This window comes from Microcebus murinus, chromosome 28 (assembly GCF_040939455.1).
Source record: "Microcebus murinus isolate Inina chromosome 28, M.murinus_Inina_mat1.0, whole genome shotgun sequence".
Lineage (NCBI taxonomy): Eukaryota > Metazoa > Chordata > Mammalia > Primates > Cheirogaleidae > Microcebus > Microcebus murinus.
Window position 1 is genome coordinate 8,351,784 of NC_134131.1, and position 24,275 is coordinate 8,376,058.

General features: G+C 36.9%; 1 protein-coding gene across 3 annotated transcripts in view; it reads left to right on the forward strand.

Annotated features, from left to right (window-relative positions):
- The window catches only part of CNTN6 (contactin 6), a 282,265-nt gene that overhangs the window by 246,698 nt on the left and 11,292 nt on the right, over positions 1 to 24,275 (forward strand). For all 3 annotated transcript variants that reach the window (XM_075998472.1, XM_012740481.3, XM_012740492.3), the window contains 8 exons: positions 6,205 to 6,380; positions 6,746 to 6,863; positions 7,885 to 8,043; positions 8,218 to 8,367; positions 11,551 to 11,621; positions 17,342 to 17,576; positions 17,684 to 17,799; positions 19,962 to 20,148. In XM_075998472.1, the coding sequence (XP_075854587.1) occupies positions 6,205 to 6,380; positions 6,746 to 6,863; positions 7,885 to 8,043; positions 8,218 to 8,367; positions 11,551 to 11,621; positions 17,342 to 17,576; positions 17,684 to 17,799; positions 19,962 to 20,148 (1,212 nt within the window). The remainder of the gene's footprint in view (positions 1 to 6,204; positions 6,381 to 6,745; positions 6,864 to 7,884; positions 8,044 to 8,217; positions 8,368 to 11,550; positions 11,622 to 17,341; positions 17,577 to 17,683; positions 17,800 to 19,961; positions 20,149 to 24,275) is intronic.

Below are 24,275 nucleotides of genomic sequence, written 5' to 3' on the forward strand. Positions count from 1 at the left end.
ACTATCAATTGTAAATTATTCAGCATTCAAATTTCCATGATTGTCTCATAAATATGTTTGCATATATGCATTTTTATGTTAAATCGGCACACCCATGTCACATGCGTGTGTGTATTTGTGTATGTGTGGTGTGTAATCCTTGTCAACTACAAAAGCAACTTTTCCAAACATCATTTCTCAGAAATCCTTCTATCCCAAGATATACTGCTACTTATATACAACAATACCTATGTATTAAGAGGTGTTAAATGGATTAAAAATATTCCATACTCTAACAAGTATAGTAAACTTTGATTTAAATAAAATTTTAAAGAATAGCTTTAATCTAGGAACTCTCAGAGTTTCTAATATTTTTAAATGTCCTATGAAGCTCTAACAGCAGATATAGTATACAGAATTAATTACAGTTAAACTTAGAACTCCATCTTTAATTTTTGAAGCATATAAGCCAATAATTTTGAAGTATATAATTTTGAAGTATATAAGCCAATAATTTTGAAGCCAATAACATTTTACTAGATATGACTTTTTCCTGGATTGACAGCATTGGAGAATTTCTCATAATATGTTTTATATAGTTTGAATTTTCCTTATATAGTTATGTTAGGTTCACATTTAGAAACCTAAGGCATTATTTCTTAATGCATAATCCCCGAACTAACTCCATCAAAATCAGCTGTTAAAAATGCATATTCAAGAGGCACCCTGCTGACCTACTGAATCAGTATTTCTGGTGGGAGCCAAAAAATTCACATTTGAACAAAATTCTCCAGGAAATTCTTATGCATGCTAAAATTTTAAAACAACTGGACTAGACTTTCAACAAATATTTAAGGAATATGCAAGAAGAATAAAATGGTACGAATATAAAATTTTCCTAAAAAATAGATTGTAGTATAGTCAAAGTCTCTCCTTTTTAATTTGTTACCACTCAGGCCCTAAGGATCTCAGTTATCCATAAAAACCAAGAAGTGTTTTGGTGTCAATGGGCTTCAAGTTACTGCCCCTCTCTGCTGGTTTATATCCACTTCTAGAAAAGGAGTAGAACGTATTCATGTCTGTGCATTCCTCCACCAAGTGGTCTAAGTGGTTTGGAGAAATCTCTCAGGTGCTTGAGTTTCTTAAGCATTTAAGGTGCATGCGAAGGACAAATTAATGGACTAAAGTGAAGTCCCTGTTTTTTCCCCATAGTAGCATGAAAGGTTTTGCCCATTTTTGCTGCTCAGGCACCACTATCCAGTCTCTGCAAGTGTGATTTTTGTCTCTGTGGGGTATGCATGTTGAGATCTGAGCTGGCACTTGTGCGTGGTTGTCTAAGTGAACTCTCCAGGTGGCAATCAGTGGCCTTGTGGCAGTCAGAGGGCCACCCACACAGGATGAGGACAGGTCTGCATGGAGTGTGGGGAGAGGTTACAGCAGTTGCAAACATTCTTGTCCAAGCACCTTTCACCGACACAGGAGGACACTCCCAGGGGAGAGTTATACTTACCCTTTTTCTGCATACCAAGTCCGCCTGCACAGAGCTACTTCTTTTTAAATACATTCCATTTTTCACACGGCAGATACTGGTATGTCATTATACCAGTCTTCTGCTTCACATTCCAATGGTTCCCATTATTTTTTCAGCAAAACAAATGCATTTCTTTTTTTAAATTTTTTAATTGAAGAATAATAATTTTATGTATTAATGAGGTACAGAGTGGTGGTTTGATATATGTTCACATTGTGTGGAATGATTAAATCAAGCTAATGAACATATCCATCACTTCACATACTTATTTTGGGGGGATGAGAATAATTCCAATCTGCTCATTTAGCTATTTTGAAATATACAATGCATTATTATTAATTATAGTCACCATGCTGGGCAATAGATCCCAAAAACGTATTCCTCCTGTCTAATTGAAATCTGTATCTTTTGAACAACATCTCCCCATTCCCCATTCCTCCTTCACCCCAGCCTCTGGTAGCCACCATGCCATGGTTTATTTCTATGTAAGAGCACATTGCTTAGTGTGGCATTCCGAGTTGGTGTCATGGACGTTTAACACAGTCACACAGGGCCCCGTGCTAAGGAAAGCCCCAGGCTTGGTTTAATGTTCTGATGTGACTGCCTTGAAATTCTAAACCCTGTTATTTCTCAACTTGTGTTTTGTAAGTGAAGGTTCATGGGGCAATGGAGCATGTGTGTGGGCAGGAGACGTGCTGGGTGGCAGCAACCATGCACGTGGTTATGCTTCAGCAGCTGCTGCTCTTGCACACATGGGCTTCGCCTGAGGATCCAGCAGGCAGTGTGCACGCATAGCATATGGCGCCATATGCAGGTGTGCACAAGTATGCCTCATGGCAGTGGTGGAGCCCTGAAGGCGTGGGCATGTCAGGCAGGACCTGGGCCCAGATGGATGCAGGTGACAGTGGCAGCAAGAGCAGAAACAGCGGTGGGTGTCAGCAAAGGCTGCAGGGGAAGGAGAGACTCCAAAAGCAGTCAGCACCAGGATCCATGCTGGAGGGGCCAGCTTGTCCACCTGCCCCCAGAGGCTGTCCTTGTGCCATTTGCAGAAATATTAACTCTTCAGCCTGGGCAACAGGATGAGAACTGTTAGTGCTCAGGCAATGGAGGTTGCCAGCAAATTATTACAAAATAAAAACATGCACATGGACATCGCCATAAAGCATGTCATATAGTTATTCGATTTATTCAAAGAGTTTAAAATCCGGGATTTTGAAAATTTCTGCAATATGGCAAAATTCAGCAAAATCTACAGGCTAGAAGTAGAAATCAAACTTCAGTCAATGGCCGTATTACCTTGAATGTGCTTGATCTCATCTGATCTTGGAAGCTAAGCAGGGTTGGGCTTGGTTAGTACTTGGATGGGAGAAATCAAACTTAAAAGTTACTTTACTTAATGGATAAAGCCACTATTTTTATATGAAACTTCAGGGGAACCAATTATCAATGAAGTTTTTTTTTTTTTGGTAATGGAAGATGCACAAATGAAATGTATAGACAGGCATTTTTAATTATATACAAATCGTGAAGCCGCTTTCAGTTTCTCATACAACTTTCACAAGTTACAGCTTATGTCAGAGAAAAAAGATAGGATTCCATTGTACATATTTACATTTAAAATTAAATTAGATTTATACAAAACAGATCTGTGTAAAGAGTTAATTTTTTTTAGAAAAAAAATCGTTCCATAAAAATCATCAGCCCTCGATGTTTTAGAATTTATATTTCAAGTAAATTTTTCGGAAATTTTATGCCAATATTGCTGAAATCTGTGAAGTACTCTTAATGTTTTCACAAAAGTTGCATCAGCAGAAAGATCCCTTGCAAAATAAAAACTTATCAAAATGTATTTGCGACCTGCCATTTGTCAGGAGTGACTGATGTCGCTACCGTTGTATCCGTTGAAAATGGAGTTGCTATAAATATAAATTCTGCTGTTCTAATAAATGAATTAGCAGAAAAGCCAATGAGAAATGTTTATAATCAATCAAGATATAACCTCAATAAAGTATTACAATTTATTGAATCATATAAAATTATGACACCAAAAGTGTTTATGATTTTTTTAAAAATGTTTAAGTGCACATTATCACTCATCCAGGATTATTACCACTACTGTATTTTATAAGTAATAAAATACTTTAAAAGTAAAGAGGTTTATATTTAGTATCACTAATGACACTTTTTTCCCCTGATTTTTGAAAATGGCACACCACATTTTCATTTTGTACTGGGACCCACAAATTAGGTAGCTGGACTTACTGACATCTAAGGCTTATGTCTTGACTATGACCAACTCCAGCTGCATCTTCTCCACTCTCACTCCTGTATTACTCTCTGGCTCATCCTAGCTTCTCCAGAAAAATGGCCTGTTCTTCATCCACCAATCCGGGTTCTTCTTCACACAGATCCTTTTCTAAATGTTCCTGCACGTGTAGGGAAATAGTTTCCTCTCCCCACCTACTACCTTTTGTCAAGCTCACTCCTACTTACCTTTTGCCTCTCAGCAAAAATAGTTCTTTCTCAATAAATAAAATTCTCAGGATTTACCAGTTAAACATTTTAATAGAATCACATACTTCTGAGATATGGCTCTTATGGCAATTATAACTGCATATTGATTAATATGATGTAATGAATGCCAGCCTTCCTCTGTAGATTTATATGTCCATGAAGGCAAACACGTCATGTTTTTAATTTGGTGTAGTTTTTTGTTTTTTTTTTCCCATTTCCTTCACTATTGTGACTCCAGTACTTACCAGAGGGTTGGACATATGGTAGGTGCTCAAGAAATATTAGTTCTAAATGAATTAACTGGTGAAAAACGTAAGCACCATAAATGATAATACAAACATTTCTTATTCATGAAGTCTTAGTCATTATTACTCTACTATCCATGAGCTATGTAGACAGCGAATAATTTGTCTATTTTTGCCACTGTGTGGTGTCATAAATGGAAGGAGTGGCTGTCATTTTTAATGTTTGAAAATTACTTTAATTGCATGATCTAAAACTTTAAATCTGGGCAGTTTGCTCTGCCAACACATCCAATTAGCCAACTCATCCTCTTATAAATGTAAATAAGACATTTGTGATTTTTTCTTTCCAGAAAAACTTCAAGAAGAAAATATTTTCTCTAGTCCTAAAGGATTTTTCTTGAAGTGCTGACTATCATTTACCCTTATTTTGGGGGAGGGATGTGAAGAAGGCTTGGAGTTAAAAATGAACATGGTCCAGAAAACTATTCTTTCAACTTCTCTCTAGAAATAATTAAAATAAAATGTGTGCATCTAATATATTAATAATAAGGGGAAGAGTATTTCTTAAAATTGAAAACATATCTAATGTAGATTAAGAGTTAAATTTTCCTCCATTTTTTTCCAAAAGATAACATATGCTTTTATTTTTCCATGGATTTTTTTTATCAATATGCACCTTAAAATTATTACTTCCGATTTTCTACTTCCAAATATTTATTAAGAAAACAATTATAATTTTTTAAAATATTTGAAAAATAATTGAACATTCTATTGGTAAAATGCAGTGCACATTAATTCATCTGGATATACAAATACAATCTAAATGTTTGTTTGGTTACTTGAGCAGAATGAAGAAGCCAGAAGGAAATGAACATTTTAGGCCACGTTTTAGAGAGTGAAACTTTTATCTTGTGAAAGAGACTCGTCAGGGTCATTTTACTATTTTGAAACGTCTTCATGTGCAATATTTTTCAAAACAATTTGCCTAAAACTTTAATTCTTAAATGTAAATCCATTAAAACATTTTATTCTTAATAAGATGGTACACATTAAAATCCAAACATTTATCTAAGACTCCATTATGAATGCTGAGTTGTGCTTTTAATCAACTGTCAACACTCTGGAATCAAAATTGTTTCTTTTGTTATAAACAAAGTAGTCAAAAGTGATCTATCATTACGAGTCTTTTAATTAGAAAATATAAGACTCTTCAGTACAACTGGAACACTATTGGAATTGTCTTTTGAAATTCTGGTCAATGAAATGCTACAACTTGTAGAACAAGTGTTGACATTGCGATTGAAATTTCTAGAGGGAAGGTTTCTATGAAGTATGCATAATTCCAACATTGCAAAATATGGATGAAAAAGGAAAATTTCCAGCTTATTTATTCATGTTGCATCTTCATCAGAACTATGTCAAAAATAGAATGTGTTGCGTTCATGCTCTTAAATATAAGCATGTGATTGCCAATCTCTATATAAACTATGGTGGTTATAATCTTAAGGACATAGTTCATTTTATAGTATATGAAGTTAACATAGACTATTTATAATTCTTACCAATGTGTCAATTATAATGTTATAATGGGAATTTCAAAATAAGGAAATAACAAAGATGGTGTGGTACGTTCTATGTATATGGAATGCCATCTTTGGAGGTCGACAGTTTTCTATAAACTATATCCATATAAAGAATGAATAAAACTTCATTTATATTATAAGCTTCAGTTATATTATAAGCAATGCATTCCACTGATAATAAGTACAAGATCTTTGAAAAAAATAAAATAAAATTTTTCATACTGGCTATAGTAGAACTCCAAGTGGCATTTATACAATTTCAAAGGATTGTGAAATCATTCAAAAATACGTATTTTCTAGCCAGATGCTAGCATTTTATAAGCTTTGTGAAATATTTTTTTTTTCTTAACAGAAAGGACTGTCATTACTGTCCCACCTTCCAAAATGGATGTGACAGTTGGTGAGAGTATAGTTCTACCGTGCCAGGTGTCCCATGATCCAGCCATCGAAGTTGTATTTGTGTGGTCTTTCAATGGAGATGTCATAGACTTAAAAAAAGGAGTGGCCCATTTTGAAAGGATTGGAGGAGTAAGTTACTGAAGAGTTTTAAGTGCTTAATACAATGAATCAAGTATTTTACATGAATCATCATCTTTCATAATGATTCTCCCCCCTCTTTATTTGCATAGATAATCACTGTCTGTTTTTGAAGCTGCATCTGTTTTTGTTTTGTTTGATTTTGTTTTATGTCTTTCATGGAAATACTTGTTTCCTAGATGTAATTATAATAAGGGGGATAATAAAAGGAATCAGATATAAGAAAGCACAATGAATACAGTACGTCGCTTAGTTTCAGAGTTATTTTATATTTAATATTTACCCAGCTGTAAAAATAGAATAGGACCTGCTGTGTGTGATTCTATTTTTATCCATTTCTCCCTTTCTGTCCGCAGGAAGCTGTTGGGGATTTGATGATAAGGAATATTCAGCTAAATCATTCAGGAAAATACCTATGCACAGTACAAACAACTTTAGAAAGTTTATCTGCTGTGGCTGATATCATTGTTAGAGGTACGCATAAATGGTGAAAAAATGGTCACATTGTTTATTCACAGTCAAAATGTTGGTATCTAAATGGTAGATCTTTGAGGAATCACATCATGATCAAGAGATGAGATAAAAATCATATAGTTTTTTTTTATTTTTAATAAAACCCAAAACTCCAGGGTATAGGTAGTATAGATATGAATACTGAATTGAGTAGATTTTATCTGTTTATAATTAATGGTGAGGTTCAGCAAGCAGTGTCACTTATTAAAACTCAGACTTGGCTGGACACGGTGGCTCAGGCCTGTAATCCTAGCACTCCGTGAGGTGGAGGCGGGTGAATCGTTTGAGATCAGGAGTTCAAGACCAGCCTGAGCAAGAGTGAGACCCCATCTATACTAAAAATAGAAAGAAATTAGCTGGACAAACTAAAGATATATAGAAAAAAATTAGCCGAGCATGGTGGCACATGCCTGTAGTCCCAGCTACTCGGGAGGCTGAGGCAGGTGATGGCTTGAGCCCAGGAGTTTGAGGTTGCTGTGAGCTAGGCTGATGCCACAGCACTCACTCTAGCCTGGGTGACAGAGTGAGACTCTGTCTCAAAAATATCTTAAACAAAATTAGAAAGAAAAAGAAAACTCAGACTTGCATTCTGTTTATAACAAATCATTCTCATCAGAGCAGGATCAAATCCATATACGCCTGTAGTTCTCCATATTAGTTGCATTTACTTGAATTAGATTTTTTTTTTGAGAGAGAAATTAAAGAGAATGATTATCAGTTTTTGAGATTAGCTTCCTATCCGATGATATATAACCATCCCATGATTGGCATTTTCTAATCTGTAAAGGAAGCATTTCTATATTAACGTCTTATCGTGTAAGCCGAATTAATAGGACTTTATCTCTAATCATGTGCTACAAATACATTACGGTCAATAAGTATTTTATTTTCTAAGCATAACGGGTCAAAATAAACCATCCTTGTCTCAAATCAATGAATTTAATTATCTCTAATACAGTCATCATAAAACACCTCTCTCAAGGTCCCCCAGGTCCTCCGGAGGCTGTGAAGGTCGAGCACGTTTCCAGTACTACTTCTCGTCTAAGCTGGAGGCCAGGCCCAGATAATAACAGCCCCATTCAGATATTCACTATTCAGACTCGGACACCGTTCTCCGTGGGTTGGCAGGCTGTTGCTACAGGTTAGCTTCGCAAAAAAGTGTTTTTGGATAATTTTCTAGCACTGTACTTTTTAATTGAGTATTTTAATAAGTGCAATCTAATGAATTTTTCAATAAGAACTGTCTAATTTTTTATAACTATTTGTTTTTTGACAAATGCCAATGTAGGTGCCTTATGTGTCCTGTTCTTTCCAGTTCCAGAAATTCTCAATGGTAAGACATACAATGCAACGGTGGTTGGCTTGAGTCCCTGGGTGGAGTATGAATTTCGTGTGGTTGCCGGGAACAGCATTGGGATCGGAGAACCGAGTAAACCATCAGAATTGTTAAGAACTAAACCATCAGGTAAAGCATCAACGTCTTCTAAAAATGTGGGAGATCCTTTCTGTTACAGTTCTTAAAGAAAACAATTAAGCAGTGTTTTTATGGGTCTTGCAGTATTTTTGGCTCAAAATACAGAGACAGTAAACCAATGACTCTCATTTCCCCATTTTAATGTGCACAATGCAAAAGGTGTGTTTCCCCCAAGTAGTACATTCAATAAGATATGATTACTGATAAGCAGGCATGTCAAAATATGAGTTTTTCAGAGAGGCTATGTTTATATCCCATCTATTTTTTGAGTCAAAATGCAATTGAGAATCTGTAAATTTGTAGATGCAAATGAACTACCGCTTGTTTCATAAAAATGTTGTAGCCAAGACTTAATTGAGACTCTGTTGGTGCAGTCAGCCATACATTTTCATCTATTTCTCAATTCTGACCTAGTTGCAGCTTCATTGAGCAATAGTATAAATTCTTTTCCATGCAAATGAGGTAAATCGTAAACTCATTTAACAGAAGCACTAATTGAGCATTAATTGGTTCACTGAACAGCAGAACACAAGTGGAACCTGGCTCAGAAATCACACCTTTTAAGCTCTTTTCAATGGGTTCCTCTTTGTTCCACTCAAATTTTCACATCTAGGGTGACATTTGATCTGCCCAGTGTATGCAGCTCGCAAAGTTCACATTCTCATTTAATCACGTAAATAAAGGATCACTTTGTTGTCGCTGATTCAATTTAACAAACACGAACTCCCTCAATAAAGTGTGGACAACTGTCAGATGTCAAAATTCAATTTTTAAACTAAAGGCAATGTTGTATTTTTATCATAGGATTGGGGCTAGGAAAGAAACATACTTAGCCGGGTGTGGTGGTTTGTGATTGTAATCCCAGCTACTAGGGAAACTGAGGCAGGAGGATAACTTTGAGGCCAGGGGTTTAAGAACAGCGTGAACAATATAGGGAGACCCTGTCTCTAAAAAAAAAAAAAAAAAAAAACCAAAAAATTGCCCAGACATGGTGGCATGCACCTGTAGTCCCAGCTACTTGGGAGACTTGAGCCCAGGGGTTCACTGCTACTGTGAGCTGTGATCGTGCCACTGTACCCCAGCAGCCTGGGTGACAGAGTGAGACTCCATCTCAAAAAAATAAATAAATAAAAATACTTTACAGTGACATCATCAAGTTAAATCATGCTAGAAATTTAGAGCTGAGAGGCAATTCTTTCATTTTAAAGAGGAAAATGAAGACCGAGATGTTAGCTGGTTGTTTCTGACAGAGCCAGGGTTTGAATCCAGACCTCCTGATTTCTGCACCCAGCATTCTCCAAAAGAGTGGGTCTTAATCTAGATGAACAATAGATTAGCCAAAGGAAGTATATAAATACAGAAATTCCTAAGCACTACCATATACTCATTGGATCCGAATCTCCAAGTGTGACCCATGACTCTGGATATTAACTTTAGTTTCTGATAGTTTATTTATAGCTGATTTATGTTTGGTAGCTTTGGGCAGGGTTGACCCAAACTCTGAAGTTCTTATAGTAAAGTTTGTGTGCCACCTTCTACTAACTATTAATATGCTGTTGTTTCAGTAGCATAATGAACTGGTGATATTCATACTGATTCATAACATACTGTGTCTCTCTCCCTCTCTTCTCTCTCTCTCTTCTTTCAATATCATCAGAGGCTAACATTTCAATATAGTTCAGGTTAAAGCACAGTTAATTTAGAAATTGCATAAAGAAAGGAACTTTCTGCTTCTTAGAGTAGTGGTAACTATTGAGAGTAAATCAAAGTATAATTTAAAACCATTTTCCCTACATAGTTAAACCATGCATAGGGGCTGATATAGTGTCATTGTAAGCTGTCAAATATTTGATACTATAAATCCAGCAACTACATTGGATCCACTCTGATTCACATTGCTTTTGACTAACAACGTTGGAAGACTTGGGTTCAAGTGAGCTTTTTAAAAAAATAATAAAGAACACAAAAGACAAAATTAACATAAATTTGAACATAAAAATGTATATCTGACTGGTGCTATTTTGAAAACGAACAATCAGATTATTATATCACTATGTGATTTTTGCATTGAAACTCTGAAATTGGAATAAATAAAATAAGTATTCTACATTTATTTAGATGGTCTCTATCATGGGAAAAAAGTTGAAATGAGCAATTAAAACTCATCATATCCTGCCTGCCAATCCCCAACCACACCCAGGTGATTCCACCCCACCTCTGGCAATTGGTCAAAAATAGTCCAGTATAGACAATTTCATGTAATTCAATATTATAGACGTTTTCTCTGAAGATTTAACCATTATCACTGATTTAGGATACTTTTGCCATGTCAAGAGAAATAATACTTTTTAAGAGATATAGTAAAGTAAATCCTCATTCTGGCTATACACTACAATACCCTGTGCACACTCACAATTGCCATTAATTTTACAATTTACCTTGAACTAGTATTCATTGTACTAGTGATTATGAAAGTATAGTTAAAGGGCACATTTTTTTTTTCTAATTCACCAAAATTATTGGTCTCTGATCTCAGGCTCTGTGGATTTACCATGGAGGGAGTCTCTCCTACTCACATGCTTGACAGGAGAAAACTCTGACTTTGTAAGTGAAAAGTTAGCAGAAAAGTCCCTCCTGTTCTCTCCTGAGAGATGTGAGATTCCTCAAACGAGGAGTTGGAAAGCAAGAATGTATTTATTTGCCTATTCTTAAGCTTTTAATTTTAAATGTTAAAATATCCCGGCGACTAATAATGAGAAAAATTATTTGAGTTTGTTTATTGAACAAATAATTAATTAATATGCTGCCTCAGTAACTTGTTTACAGCACAACTGTATAATTAGGCACTAAATCAGCAGTGTCACAGTTACCATCTGAATGGAACATCATTTTGCCAATTAGTAGATGATGCATAATAATGTCAAATACCCGATGTTACTCAATTTTTAATTAATTTTGGAGCCAGGGTGCTCATGTATCAAACACAACTGTGTCCTCTCTCTTAGAAATTTGGATATGTGTAAACATAATTTATGTTCATTAAAAATGCAAAGCTCGCTCACAATATGCCTGCGTGAGATTTTGAAAGGTGAAGTCCAAAAAACAAAATTCTTCCTGATGAAGACATCCTTTAATCATTGCCATCCCACATGTCTCTCCCCGGTTACTTTTTAGTCCCTGTTGTGGCACCAGTAAACATCAAAGGAGGTGGAGGAAGCCGGTCTGAACTCGTCATTACGTGGGAGGTAATTTTCGGTCCAACTGAGTTATTTTGAAGGAAAAAGATTTAGCTGGCCAGGAAGAAGATTGAAAAACAAAAAACAAGATTTACTTGATCACTATTGAGAATATATAAAAAATAGATGGTATAAAAGTACATCATCCTGATGATGAATTATTTAGAGGAAGTATTAGAAACTTTTCTTATTTTTACTAAAGTGAGAGAGGATGATGAACTCAGCACAATTTTCTCCCAAATATATGAAAAACAACTTCAATATCTTTTGAGTGTGGGTCCCTATCATTTTGATTATTACTTGATAAATTAGGCATTGTTTTATTTATTACATATGGCACTGTCTCTTGTGAAGGAGGTGAAATTTGCAGAGTTACAAGCAAAAAAAAAAAAAAAAAATTCTTACCCCAAGGTTGCTCTTTATATCCCGTGAATTTGTTCTTTTCCAGCATCATGGAAGCTTAGGCACATGGAATAGATGTTCTAATCATTGTTCTCAAATGTTAAGATATACGCTGATTTTTTTTCACTTATTACAAAATTCAGTCTGGTTTATTATCATAAACTTTAGACTTTCAACCAACCGAAAGTTTCTCATTTTCAGTAGCTCAGGCCTATCTCACCCTGTTTGATTCTATGGTGTGAAAGGGAATATGTAGACAGTTCTTCAATTTTTCATTTTTCTCTTGAACTTGCCCTCCTTCATTCATTGCGTTACCCCCGAATTTTCCAGAATCATAGACAGTTGGGGTTGGGAGGAGAGAAAAGAGGTAGAAAAGGTCCTAATTGTTGATGTATTTGTAATTTGGCCTTGTTGTAATGCCAAATATGGCAAATGACCAGATGCTGGTATTTCACAGCTTACTGGTCTTGTTTTGTTTTGTTACTGTTTTTGCTTGGGGGCAGTGGTCCCTGGCAGGTCCCCTATTGGGAACTGCCCATTGCAATTCCTTGGGGCAGACCCAACTGGCTGCTGAAGAGTCTCATCAGTTCTTGGATTCTGGTGGTCCACGTCCAAACTCTGCTGGTCAAGAGCCTTTCTTCCCGGTGGTCTTTGTGGATGGAGTTTCTTTCAAGCCCAGCCACGGAGGACTCCCTTGCTTGGGTTCCACATTTGCCTCTAGCAAGCACATGAACTTTGCTCCATGTTTGCTGGAAGCTCAATGCACACTCTCACTCAGCCTCTCATTCCACACTGCCACCAGAGGCTGTTCAGACCACTCTCCATTTCAGAAGTTTCTCAGGCATTTGTCAGTTAAAAGAACCTACGTCCCCCAAATTCTAGAAAATACATACCACGTAGTTCCTTCTGAAGCCACCCTCACCTAGCTAGGCCATGAGAGAAAACTGGGAAACAGAGATGTCGTTTTCTCAGGGCTATGAATGGCAGAGTCAGAAGCCAAGTGTGGCTGTCCTGAATGTCATCCTCTCTTGTTGACGTCCTGTCTCATGTGGACATCATGGGCCTAGCGCAGTGCCTGCGATGTGGCCCCTCCTCCATAAGTACTTGTCAAATGGATGGCAGTGTACTGGGTGGGCTGGGACTCTCGGAGGCCTGAGAGAGACAGAAACCATATTTGTTGGGCATTTATAGGGTTTCAGATGCCACACCTAGCATTTCATGTCATTCACTGTCCACAACAATCCTAAAAGGTGGGTAACACCACTTTCAGGCAAGAAAATTGAGGGTTAGAAATGTGGTGTCATTTGAACACAGGGCTCTGCCTCCATGCTCCTTGACTTCATCCTTCATTATAATTCCAATTGTCCCCACATAATTCGATGACTTAGTGTGGGCCTGAGTCCTTGTGCCTCTACCTTAGGTAGTAAGTTAATCACATTATACCTGCTACTTCAAATATATTTCCCACAAAAACATTGACTCTTGAGTGTCTAAGAGAATCGCTTTTATTTGATGGTGAATAGTTTATTTAGTTTTCAATATTCCTCAAAGGCCACGTAAGCATTTTCTTCATAGCATACGAGGAGTTTTGCCTGACTTTATAGCTTATTTTTTTTCTCCTCCATGGTCAGATATTCCTAAATTTTGGTGTGTAATTGTTTTTGCACAGTCTAAACATGGGTGGGCGTATATACCCTATGCATATGATTTTTAAATAGAGACGAGTATGAATTGCCAAAAGAAAACTGTCTTTATGCAATTCATAATGTTCTTTTTTTATTTAAAGCAAGGGTACACAAACCACAGCCCCTAGGCCAAATCTGGCCAGTTCCTTATTTTTGTAAATAAGTCTCCCCACAGCTATGCCCCTTCTTTTTCATGTTGGGAATTGCTGCTTTCATGCTGTTGCAAGAGATTTTATGTCCCAGAAAGCTTACAATATTTACTATCTGTTCCTTTACAGAAAAATATATTAAATTAAAGTCATTTCCCGTTTTTTTTTTTCTGGAAATATGAGATACGCAGAAACTATATTAATGAATGCAGTTCCCCATTATTTGACATTATATACATGCAGATATTGAGCCAAATTCAGGTGCCCAAACTGCCTAAAGGAATGAGTTTATGTTTAGGAAAAGAAGCATGCATTAGTTTGAGTCACCAGAATGTGCGTAGTAACTCTTTCAATTTAATGAACTCTGTTAAGTAGCTACTCTGTTCCAATCGGTGGGAGTATAAAAATGAGTTAGAAAGTGTCCGAATGAATGCTCAGGGGCCCGCAGACCAGGATGGTTAGGGAACACACCCTCCGAGCATAGCTGAACTATGTTTTAAAAAATAACTTGGAAGTAGAGAGACCATTCCGAGCCAATGTCACTGCTATCGCAGATGAAATCGTACCTGTTGGGACTCTCAGAACTAACGCGGGATCCAAAGAACACCCTAAATTCAGTCTGAAGCTATCATTACGATTTATAAATGACAGCTTTGCTGGTTATCCAGCTCGCTGCCCATTCGAGCACACGGTGATATCATCTGCCTGAACTAAATATCCTCCCTGTGCTTTCTCTAGTGCCACCGTAATCTGTATTTTGTGTTTGTTTTGGTTTGTTTTGTTACCCAGAACCTGGACATGATACCAAACTTTTGGAATGTAGCAATTGCTAATTTTTAAGGGCATCTTTAGTCCTTATTTTGTCATAATTTATACTCCCAAATATTTCCGAGTTTGAGGTGCTTGTGGCAAGTGTCTTATATAAAATATGACTATAAAATTGGGTGTATAGGATAAAGTACTATAGAAGAGATAGATTCCTACAGTGGGAGTTGGCACACTGTTCATGCAAAGGACCAGATAGCAAAAATATTCATCTCTTTGGGCCACATGATGTCTTTTGTAACTTTGCACTCTGCCATTGTAGCTCGAAAGCAGCCCTATACCATGCACAAACAAATAGGTGTGGCTGTGTCTCAAAACCTTGCTTTTCAAAACTAGGCTGCGAACTAGAAGGCCATAGTTTGCTGATCCTTGGTCTATACTAAAGATTTAGTTCTTACAGAAACTGTGGTTGAGAATTTTATTACTAATCTTTGTCAATTTTGATAAATTTCACTCCCAGGGGAATTTCACAAGTTCTTTATTCTATTGGACCCTTTCTGTATTTAAAGGAGAAAACTCTCTGGCCATATTAAATAGCTATATATATCTCTATATATATTTTCATATATATATATATATCTAGAGAGAGAGAGAGAGAAAGAGCTAGATGTATAGATACAGATATACATACATATATATATATATAGAGAGAAATATATCTTCATCATTTGACTTTGTGTCCATATGAGAAAAATATAAGCAAGAAATAAATAAGTCTCTTTTTCCCCCTCTAAAATGCACATGTTGGACTTAGATCTTTCTCACTGGAACTCCATGAGAAACACTAATTGTACTTGACTAACAAAAACAAAAGTCCTCTGTTTACTCAGATGAACTGACTAAGCATGTTGATTAAGTCTGAGATCAAAGAAGTATCAAAAACAAATCAAATGCTCTGACAAGTAGCTTAAATTCTTATCAATCTCCTCCATCCCATTCAAAACTAACTGTTATAATTGTGATCTCCCTGTAAAAAAAAAAAAAAGAAAAAGAAAAGAAAAGAAAAGAAAAATAAAAGGGAGAAGCATGAATACAAGGAAGCATTTTATTTCCCCACATGTCAGGAGCTGTATTTTTCTTCCTCTCTTCGCTTTCTGTATTTGTTAGATTGTTGCACATGGCAAGAAGTAGAGACCAGCTCAGGTCATCTCGGTTAATGGGGATTTATTTTAAAGCTACATGGGAAGTAATAAGGACAGGAAAAAGTCTCAGCGACCAAGCAGGCAGGTCAAATGAAGACCGGAACATCGTTCATCACTGTTCCGAGCACCTGAGCACGACAGCTCTAGCCAACTGCCAGCCCCTCTGGTAACCCAGCCCTGGCTTGAATAGTCCTTCATGCTTGTACCTCGCTTCTTCCCATTTCCTTTATTTCCAATTTCCTACCTGGCTGCCAGCTAAATTCTGTCTCCCCCCTCTCTCTAATTGACAGCTTCTGTTTTCTCTTAGCTTCTATTGCCTCCGTGTTCCTATTCTGCTGCGTGGTTTCTACTTACTGCCTGCTCTATGCTTATGTATTATTACGCCCTCCCACATCATCGTGTTTCAGATGCAAACTCTGTAAGTGGAAGGAATCCACTGAGTCTGTTAGTTAGGGTAGATTGCAAAGATTCTGCTCCAGAACACTGCATAGACGCTGACCGAAGGGGGCGCCTGTGCCTCTGGTGCCCATAACTGGGTAATCAGATGAGCTCCAAGTGGCAGGATAATGCGATACAACCAATGCACTCCTACTGGCAAAGGGAAGGGACACCTCTGAAATAGAGTTGTGGGCATAAGGGACTTGGAGCACTGTGTCCTGTCCCGTATGCCTTTATTAGTCTTACCAAAATATCTAGAAAACAGAAGAAAAGAAAAGCATTTTCCTTAGGAAAACCCAAATAAATTCCATTGATTTTTTTTTTCAATCCAAGTTTCTTGTAATCAGTTAGAATGTTTAACTAAATTCAAGCACAAATTCATTTTAATTTGCTTAGTGTATGTGAATATTTATGATTTTTTTAATATCTGCAGAGTTCTTGGGAAACGTGTCTCTATTTCTGTCTTATAATTTTAGTAATTGTAGATTTGAAATGTATTTTATAAAGAATTTGATCTCTACATGAGTTAGTAACGCATTTTTTTATGTCAGGAAAAATGCACACGATGGTGCTACTAATGAAGATGTATTCCTAAAAAAGACTTTGCTACTTTTTTTTTTAGAAGTACTCCATATCTTAAACTGTATGTTATTATGTAATAATTACCCACATTTTACAAGAATTTGTTGAAAATGTTGTGAAAGGAAAACATCTAGCCTTGAAATAAATAGTAAGTTAATTTTGTGCTGAGTTTTAAAATTCATGTCAAAATTATATTTTAGCTTATATCATAAAATCTTGTAAGGTATTTTATTATGACAATTTATGAGTGATCAAAGAAAAAGATATAAATATGCGAAGCCTGTTTTATATTTGTATTTGAAGCTTCAACTATTTATCTGAGTACCTTTAATTGTGGTCATTTTTCTAATTGGCATTCCAAATAAAAGTATTTTAAGTTCATCATTACACAGGGCAAATACCCATGTTTGTCTCTACAGAAGAAATGCCAGATAATCAATAAACATTGTAATAGCTCAATAAAATATTTTTGCAAATACTCAATGATTGATCACATTCCGCCCAAGTCAATTCCAGAAGAGCTACAGAATGGAGAGGGATTTGGATATATCATCATGTTCCGGCCAGTAGGCTCGACAACCTGGACCAAGGAAAGAGTAGCATCTGTAGAATCGTCAAGGTTTATTTACAGAAATGAGAGCATCATCCCACTTTCTCCCTTTGAAGTCAAAGTGGGTGTATATAATAATGAAGGTGAAGGATCCCTGAGTACTGTGTCCATTGTCTACTCCGGAGAAGATGGTAAGTTGTCAGTCAGCTCCGGAGTGGTTTTCCTTGAGACTCTATGCATATTCTGCATTCTGTTTTCCACTCTGCTAAGAATGGTCGTGTCTTTCTCTGGATGGTAGAACCTCAGTTGGCCCCGAGGGGAATTTCTGTCCAGAGTTTTTCTGCTTCTGAAATGGAGGTTTCATGGAATGCGATTGCCTGGAATAGAAACACTGGAAGAGTGCTGGGCTATGAGGTAATCCAGATTAATTTCACTTCCCCTTGTGAATGCTCCAGCCAACCATACCTTAGCTCCTGTTTGACAGTCCTATACTGCTAACCTAGTCCCTGTCACATACTATGGGAATGAAAGTGTTCTTAGCACAAGAAAATGTTTCAAAAGTGATCAGATGATTTTCTTATTTAATCAGTCAAGTGGCAGCCATTTTGTTTCTTGGGGAGAGGTAAAATCTAATCCTCAATGATCTTAAATCATAAAAGAATTTCACGGGGGGACATTCTCAGAAAATTGGAGTATGACTTGAAAAGATGTAATCATCTTGGAAAAGGCACATAGTGATAATGAAAATAGTTAGATTCTCCTAAATCTGTTCTTTTTAGTGTATGAAGAATGGGGCAAGTCACATTTGTAGGCTTTCATTTTCAAAAAGTTCAGGGATGAGGATGTGTTTAGGGAAAATTGTTAGTTGCTCATTGCTCAACTTAAGAATCCAATGATTCACAAAATGGGTAACATAGTCTGTTGTATTTTGGAGTTAGAATAAATGTATGATTGTAAATATCCTTAATTTTATTTTGCACTTTTTGTTTTTTACATGAACCTTCGTGTCTTACTCATGTGGTAGGTGTCTTTGCCTCTCCATGTTGAAAATACCTTACCACTTATCTGAACCCTCTTTGTGTCTCAAAGCTCATCTATAGTCTCCTCTTCTCTCTGAACTCTTATCTCATCAATCCCTGATGTTGTCTTTGTTCAAATTTTTACAGCATTTTTTTCTATATCGTTTCTTTGCAATGCGTCCTATTATTGTTTTTCACATAGTCTAACCTCTTAGCTAGATGATAAAGGGCTTGAAAACAAGTGCTAAGCTTTATTCTCTTTTTTCTTTCTCAATTGCGGGGCACAGGGCTGCGAGGAGATCAGCTGTTCCCCACGGAAGCAGGTCCCTTAGGTAGTTGTCACCACCGAGGATAAGAAATTGATAGGAAATAGAGAGAATAAAAGAATACACAAATACTAAGGAATAGTTTTATAGATTTATATAAAGAAATTTAGATAAACCAGGGGTACTCAGGAGTCTACACCACATCTCCGTCAGTAGTGCGGCCCCGAGGTTAGATTCATATAGGTTTTTATAGTCACAGATATCAATTACCAGTTGTAGTGGGTTAGGGTCAAAAGTTCTTTCAAAGGGCTTCTAACAAATTCTGATCTATCTAGGTGAACAAACAGGTACAAAGTCTTTTAAGGACTAACTTCTAAGTTCTAAGAGATAGCTAACAATTAGCAGAGGAATAACAAAGAGGTATCCTGGCTCTATATTTCTTTGATCTAGTTATTGTGGACTTAAGGCAGACAGTCAGGAGACAGCAGGAAGCCCACCTGTATAAAACAAATTGTTCATAACCACAGGGGTGCATCTCTTGCCTAGGGCACTCATTGTCTCTGGCTCCCATCCTGTGAGCCAGATAGTTACCTGCCTTGTCTTTCAAGAACAGGAAGGCCTCACAGCCCGAGAGAAGCTTCCTGGAATGCATCTGTACTGGAGCTTTGAGAGCCCTCCCAAGAGGACGCAGCCCTTGATAGGCAAACTAATGAGTTCATATGTTTCTTCAGAGCAAAACCCTGCAAACCCCTGTTTCTGTCTTTAATATAGCCATATTGGGCGATATAATAAAATAATGATCTTATGAGCCACATCTCATTAATTTCTCAATCATATTTCCTCAACACTCAATGTACCTAAAACAATGCTAACACCTAAGAAGAGCTCACTGTAAATGAAATTAATCCGTGATTAAAAGAACTCTGGAGAAAATGTCAATAGTAAAACTTTATAATCAAAGTCTTTGATCATATGAAATTTATTTCGGCTTAGCTTATTATATATCCTTTATTAAAGCTGGTAACCTTTAGATGTCTCATGAAACACTTTATTTTGCTAATCAAAAAAAAGCCTAGGTTCTCTAATTTCCATTGTGAATTTGTATTTATATGTTATATTTTTAATTTCTTCACTATAAATGTTTAGTCTTCAGTTATTTTGTCATCATTGTGTAACCGTTTCAATTAGAAAACATTTTTGTCATCTATGCTCCTGTTTTCTTCCCATACCCCTTGGGATTGATAGTTGTTGAGAAACAGTGACCTGCTTGTTTTGTGTTTTTAATACTCAGGTATTATACTGGGCAGATGATTCCAAAGAATCCATGATTGGTAAAATTCGAGTCAGTGGGAATGTCACAACCAAGAACATCACAGGGCTGAAAGCTAATACCATCTACTTCGCTTCTGTAAGAGCTTACAACACTGCTGGGACAGGGCCCTCAAGCCCCCCAGTCAATGTCACCACCAAAAAATCCCGTAAGTACACATCACAATGCAGGGGGTGAGATTGATCCATGAATAGAAACCTATTGCTTCACTCAATGTCCATTTCATTCTCCCCTCCTCATCATTGTACTGCTTGGGTAGTTTGGCTAGTTGATGTGTCCCTTAAATATGGATAATCATTGAAACCTTCTGGTGATAATCAAAATAAACTGTTTTGATCTTTCTGGAATTCCAAAAGAGGAAATTCTCCTAGTACCTAGATGAAAGACAGGAGAGTGTAAGGTTTCAGCACACTGTCTTAGATACGCTCCCCTCAAATGAGTTCAAAACTGACCTTCCATCCTTGGAACGTTAGGTGGTTATTTATCCTTCAGGGTCTCAGTAGCCTCACCTGCAAGATGAGGAGAAAATAGTACTTGTGTTCTCATAGGATTTCGTTCAAGGTTGAAAGAGATTATTAATAACAAGTGCCCAGCATATACTTTAATAAATGCTTAGTGAATGGTTTTTGTTCATGTTTGTTTTGTTTATCGTTTGAGTCCTAGAGTCCACCCTGGCACTGTCAGATGCACCTAGATCTTTCCTTTTAGGATATCTTCTTAGCACTATAGTTTACTTAGAAGCCCCTGGAATCTAAGGATGGACTCTTTTTCTTCTTTTCTTTCTTGATAATCAGCGAGGTGTCTGTCAGGTAGTCAGCATCTATGGAATAAAAGAAGAGTGGCTGATTGTTGCTGCCTTTGTTTTCTGACTTAGTCTGGCACTGCACAAATACTTCATAATAGGAAACTTCGTAGTAAGTTAGCAGAGGTTTGAACTGAAAAGACTTCCTAGTAGCTAGCTGCAATAGGTAATTTTGTGATTGGATAATGTTTATGCATTCCTTATATGTCATTAATAAACAAATTATTCACATACATAAGCTATTTATTTATTTATTTATTTTTGAGACAGAGTCTCGCTTTGTTGCCCAGGCTAGAGTGAGTGCCGTGGCATCAGCCTAGCTCACAGCAACCTCAAACTCCTGGGCTCAAGCGATCCAGCTGCCTCTGCCTCCCAAGTAGCTGGGACTACAGGCATGCGCCACCATGCCTGGCTAGTTTTTTTCTACATATATTGGTTGGCCAAATAATTTCTTTCTATTTATAGTAGAGACGGGGGTCTCGCTCTTGCTCAGGCTGGTTTCGAACTCCTGACCTCGAGCAATCCACCCATCTGGGCCTCCCAGAGTGCTAGGATTACAGGCGTGAGCCACCGCGCCCAGTGTACATAAGTTTTTGAAAACACATCTTTTGTCTTCTGAATCCTGATGAACAGAAAATAACAAATATAGCTGCTGGATTCTGAGAAAGACTAAGAAAAATGTATTGCCACTGACATAAGGACAAATCTAGCTTGCCTGTAAATGCCGTATTCTGACAACTCCTCTGTGTTGGAAAGAAGAGGTGGTTGAGTAGAGTTTGGAAATCAAATGGTATTAAAGTTTTTCAATTAAATCTTTTCAATTAATATGTCCTTGATGAAATAGATTATCCAATTATCTCCACATCACCAGACTGGCTGTCAGAGACCTGTGTTCCCATTCTGGGGTGCATCACTAACTCATGACTGAAAACAGAACAAGACATTCCATTTTTATGCTTTAATTTTCTTTTTTAAAAAAATGTTTTTAAATTTCAGAGTATTACAGGGGTACGAACATTTTGGTTACATAAATTGCTTTTTTTTTTTCTTTCTGTTAAATGGAAATTCTCTCTGTCCTCACAGCCTTCCCAAATTATCGATGAGGCACAAACGAGATGCTGATTGTGAGTGCATGTTGGAAAGTACAAAGTGCTATGGAACTGCTAAAAATAAAACATATAAGCAAAAAGCCTCCAGGATCAGTTCATTTCAAGGGGAGAATATGTATAGACCAAAAATTCCGGAACCAGCTTTCCTCCCATCCACCCAGTTTGAGACAGGAGGGGCTATGAGTGATTCTCAAGAATGGGTTGCCCAAAGATGTAGTTCTTTTCCTCTTCGTGTTGTTCTCAAAGTTCACTAAACTGATTAAGTTGTTGCCAGATACCTGTATGTATGATTTGCTTCTGTGTTCCTTCTGGGGTAGGCTGCCTCCTTCAGACTTTTTTCTGCAAATCTGGATGGAAATCTCTAATCAATCAGCAGTTTTAAGATTGCCTAGACATTTAGTTCTAGCTGATTGAGAGATGCCAAACTCACAAAAACCTCTTATGTGCGATTCAGTTTCTATCTCAAGCAAAATCAAGGGTGATTAAAAGTGAGTAAAAATAGTATTTTTAGAACACACAGATTTGTGTCATGATAAGCTGACATTTTAGTGCAGTTATAGAGCCAGATTCAGGTCAACTTTTATTATACATAATCCCTTTGACTATTTTAAGGTGGATTGAAGCTTGAACAATGAACTAATTATTTACTTCAAAAAGAGAGATATATCTATATGACAAATGACATACATAAGACATGCATATTTTATATATATGTGCATGTAGGTATACAATATATATGACAGACATACAGAAAATCTCAGAAAGAATTTGACTGAGATTTAGTTTGATAGTCCATGCAACCTAAATTAAACCTGTGTTAGTTTGTGCTAACCTATTCTATGTGTTTAAGCAGAAATCTTGTTTATGACAACAAGTTTATTCAGTTGTCCCAATTGGTCCTACAAATGGGCTTGACTAAAATTTATATTAAACACCAAGAACATTATTGGTGCTTAGTCTGGCAGTTAACACATGATCAACTCATCAAAGAATAGGAGATACATCTTTTGAAAACAGTTCAATTAACAAGAAATTTCACCCAACATACATGGAATATACCTACCAAGGGAAAAGTGAAAAGATAGTCAGAAAATTTAAAGTGAAAATTAGTGTTTCTTTAAGCATTCAGCCTTCTTAACTATATCAAAGAACCCTTATAATTCCTAATTTCTTTCACCAAAATATAATTTCAATAGTTCTTAAATTTGGCCTTTACCAGCCTATAAGCTTCAGTGTCATTATAAAAATAGCCAACAAGCACTTAAGAGGAAGAAGGCTGTAGAAGTCTCCATCCTATTGTATTTGAATGCCAATCAGTCCTCTAGCTTCATTCTCTTGACAGTCTATATCACAGACATTGCGAAAATGGAATAGTAACTGTTCCAGTTTCCTATCGCGGCTGTAATAGATGGTCATGAACACAGTGTTTTCAAACAATACAAATTTGTTCTCATTTTTGGAGGTCAGCAGTCAGAAGTGGGTTTGACTGGGTGGAAATCAAGGTGTGTGCAAGGGCTGCACCAACTTTGGAGGCTCCGGAGGAGAATTCGTTGCCTTGTTTTCTGACTTCTAGAGATGACCTACATCCTCTGGCTTGTGATTCCTTCCTCCATCTTCAGTGCCAGCCATGTAGGGTCCCTGCAGATCTTTGACTGTATGACCCTCTTCTTTTGTCATCAAATCTCTAACTCTCACTCTCTCGTCTCTCTCTTTCCCTCGAAAGGACCCTTGCGATTACCTTGAGTAATCCGGAATTATTTCCCCATCTCCAGATCTTTACCTTAATCAAATCTGAAGACTCCTCTTTACCATTTAAAGTAACATTTCTATGGGGCCTAGGAATTAGGATGGGAATATGTTTGTGGGGGGTGCTTATTTTGCTTAGCACAATTTTAAAATATTAACTACTTCTGTGTCCCCAGCCCTGTATTAGTTTTTTTTTTTCTCATACCATATCTCACTGAATTATTATAACATATCAAAGAGCTTGGGATTTTAATTCCTACATTGGAGAACACAAATGCTAGAAAAGTTTTGTCATGACATCTGTTAGACTTATACACTCTGACCATGAAAGCTCTTCATTTCGTGACCACTGGACTTGTTCATAATCTTCTTCTCCATCTAAACAGTCCCTCTGCCTCCCAACTCCCATATCTTCAGTCTAAACCTCAAACTGCTTTGAGATTTTTCTTCATAAAATGCAATCACATTCCTCTGCTCCCCACCAAATGCCATTGTCTCCTCTATTCCAGAGACTGAAGACTAAGAAGAAGGCAGACGAGATCTTTCATAATCTATCTGAAAGTTCCTTCTATCCCATTCTTTATCTAGCCCTAGAAGTACCACCTTTACTTGTCTTCT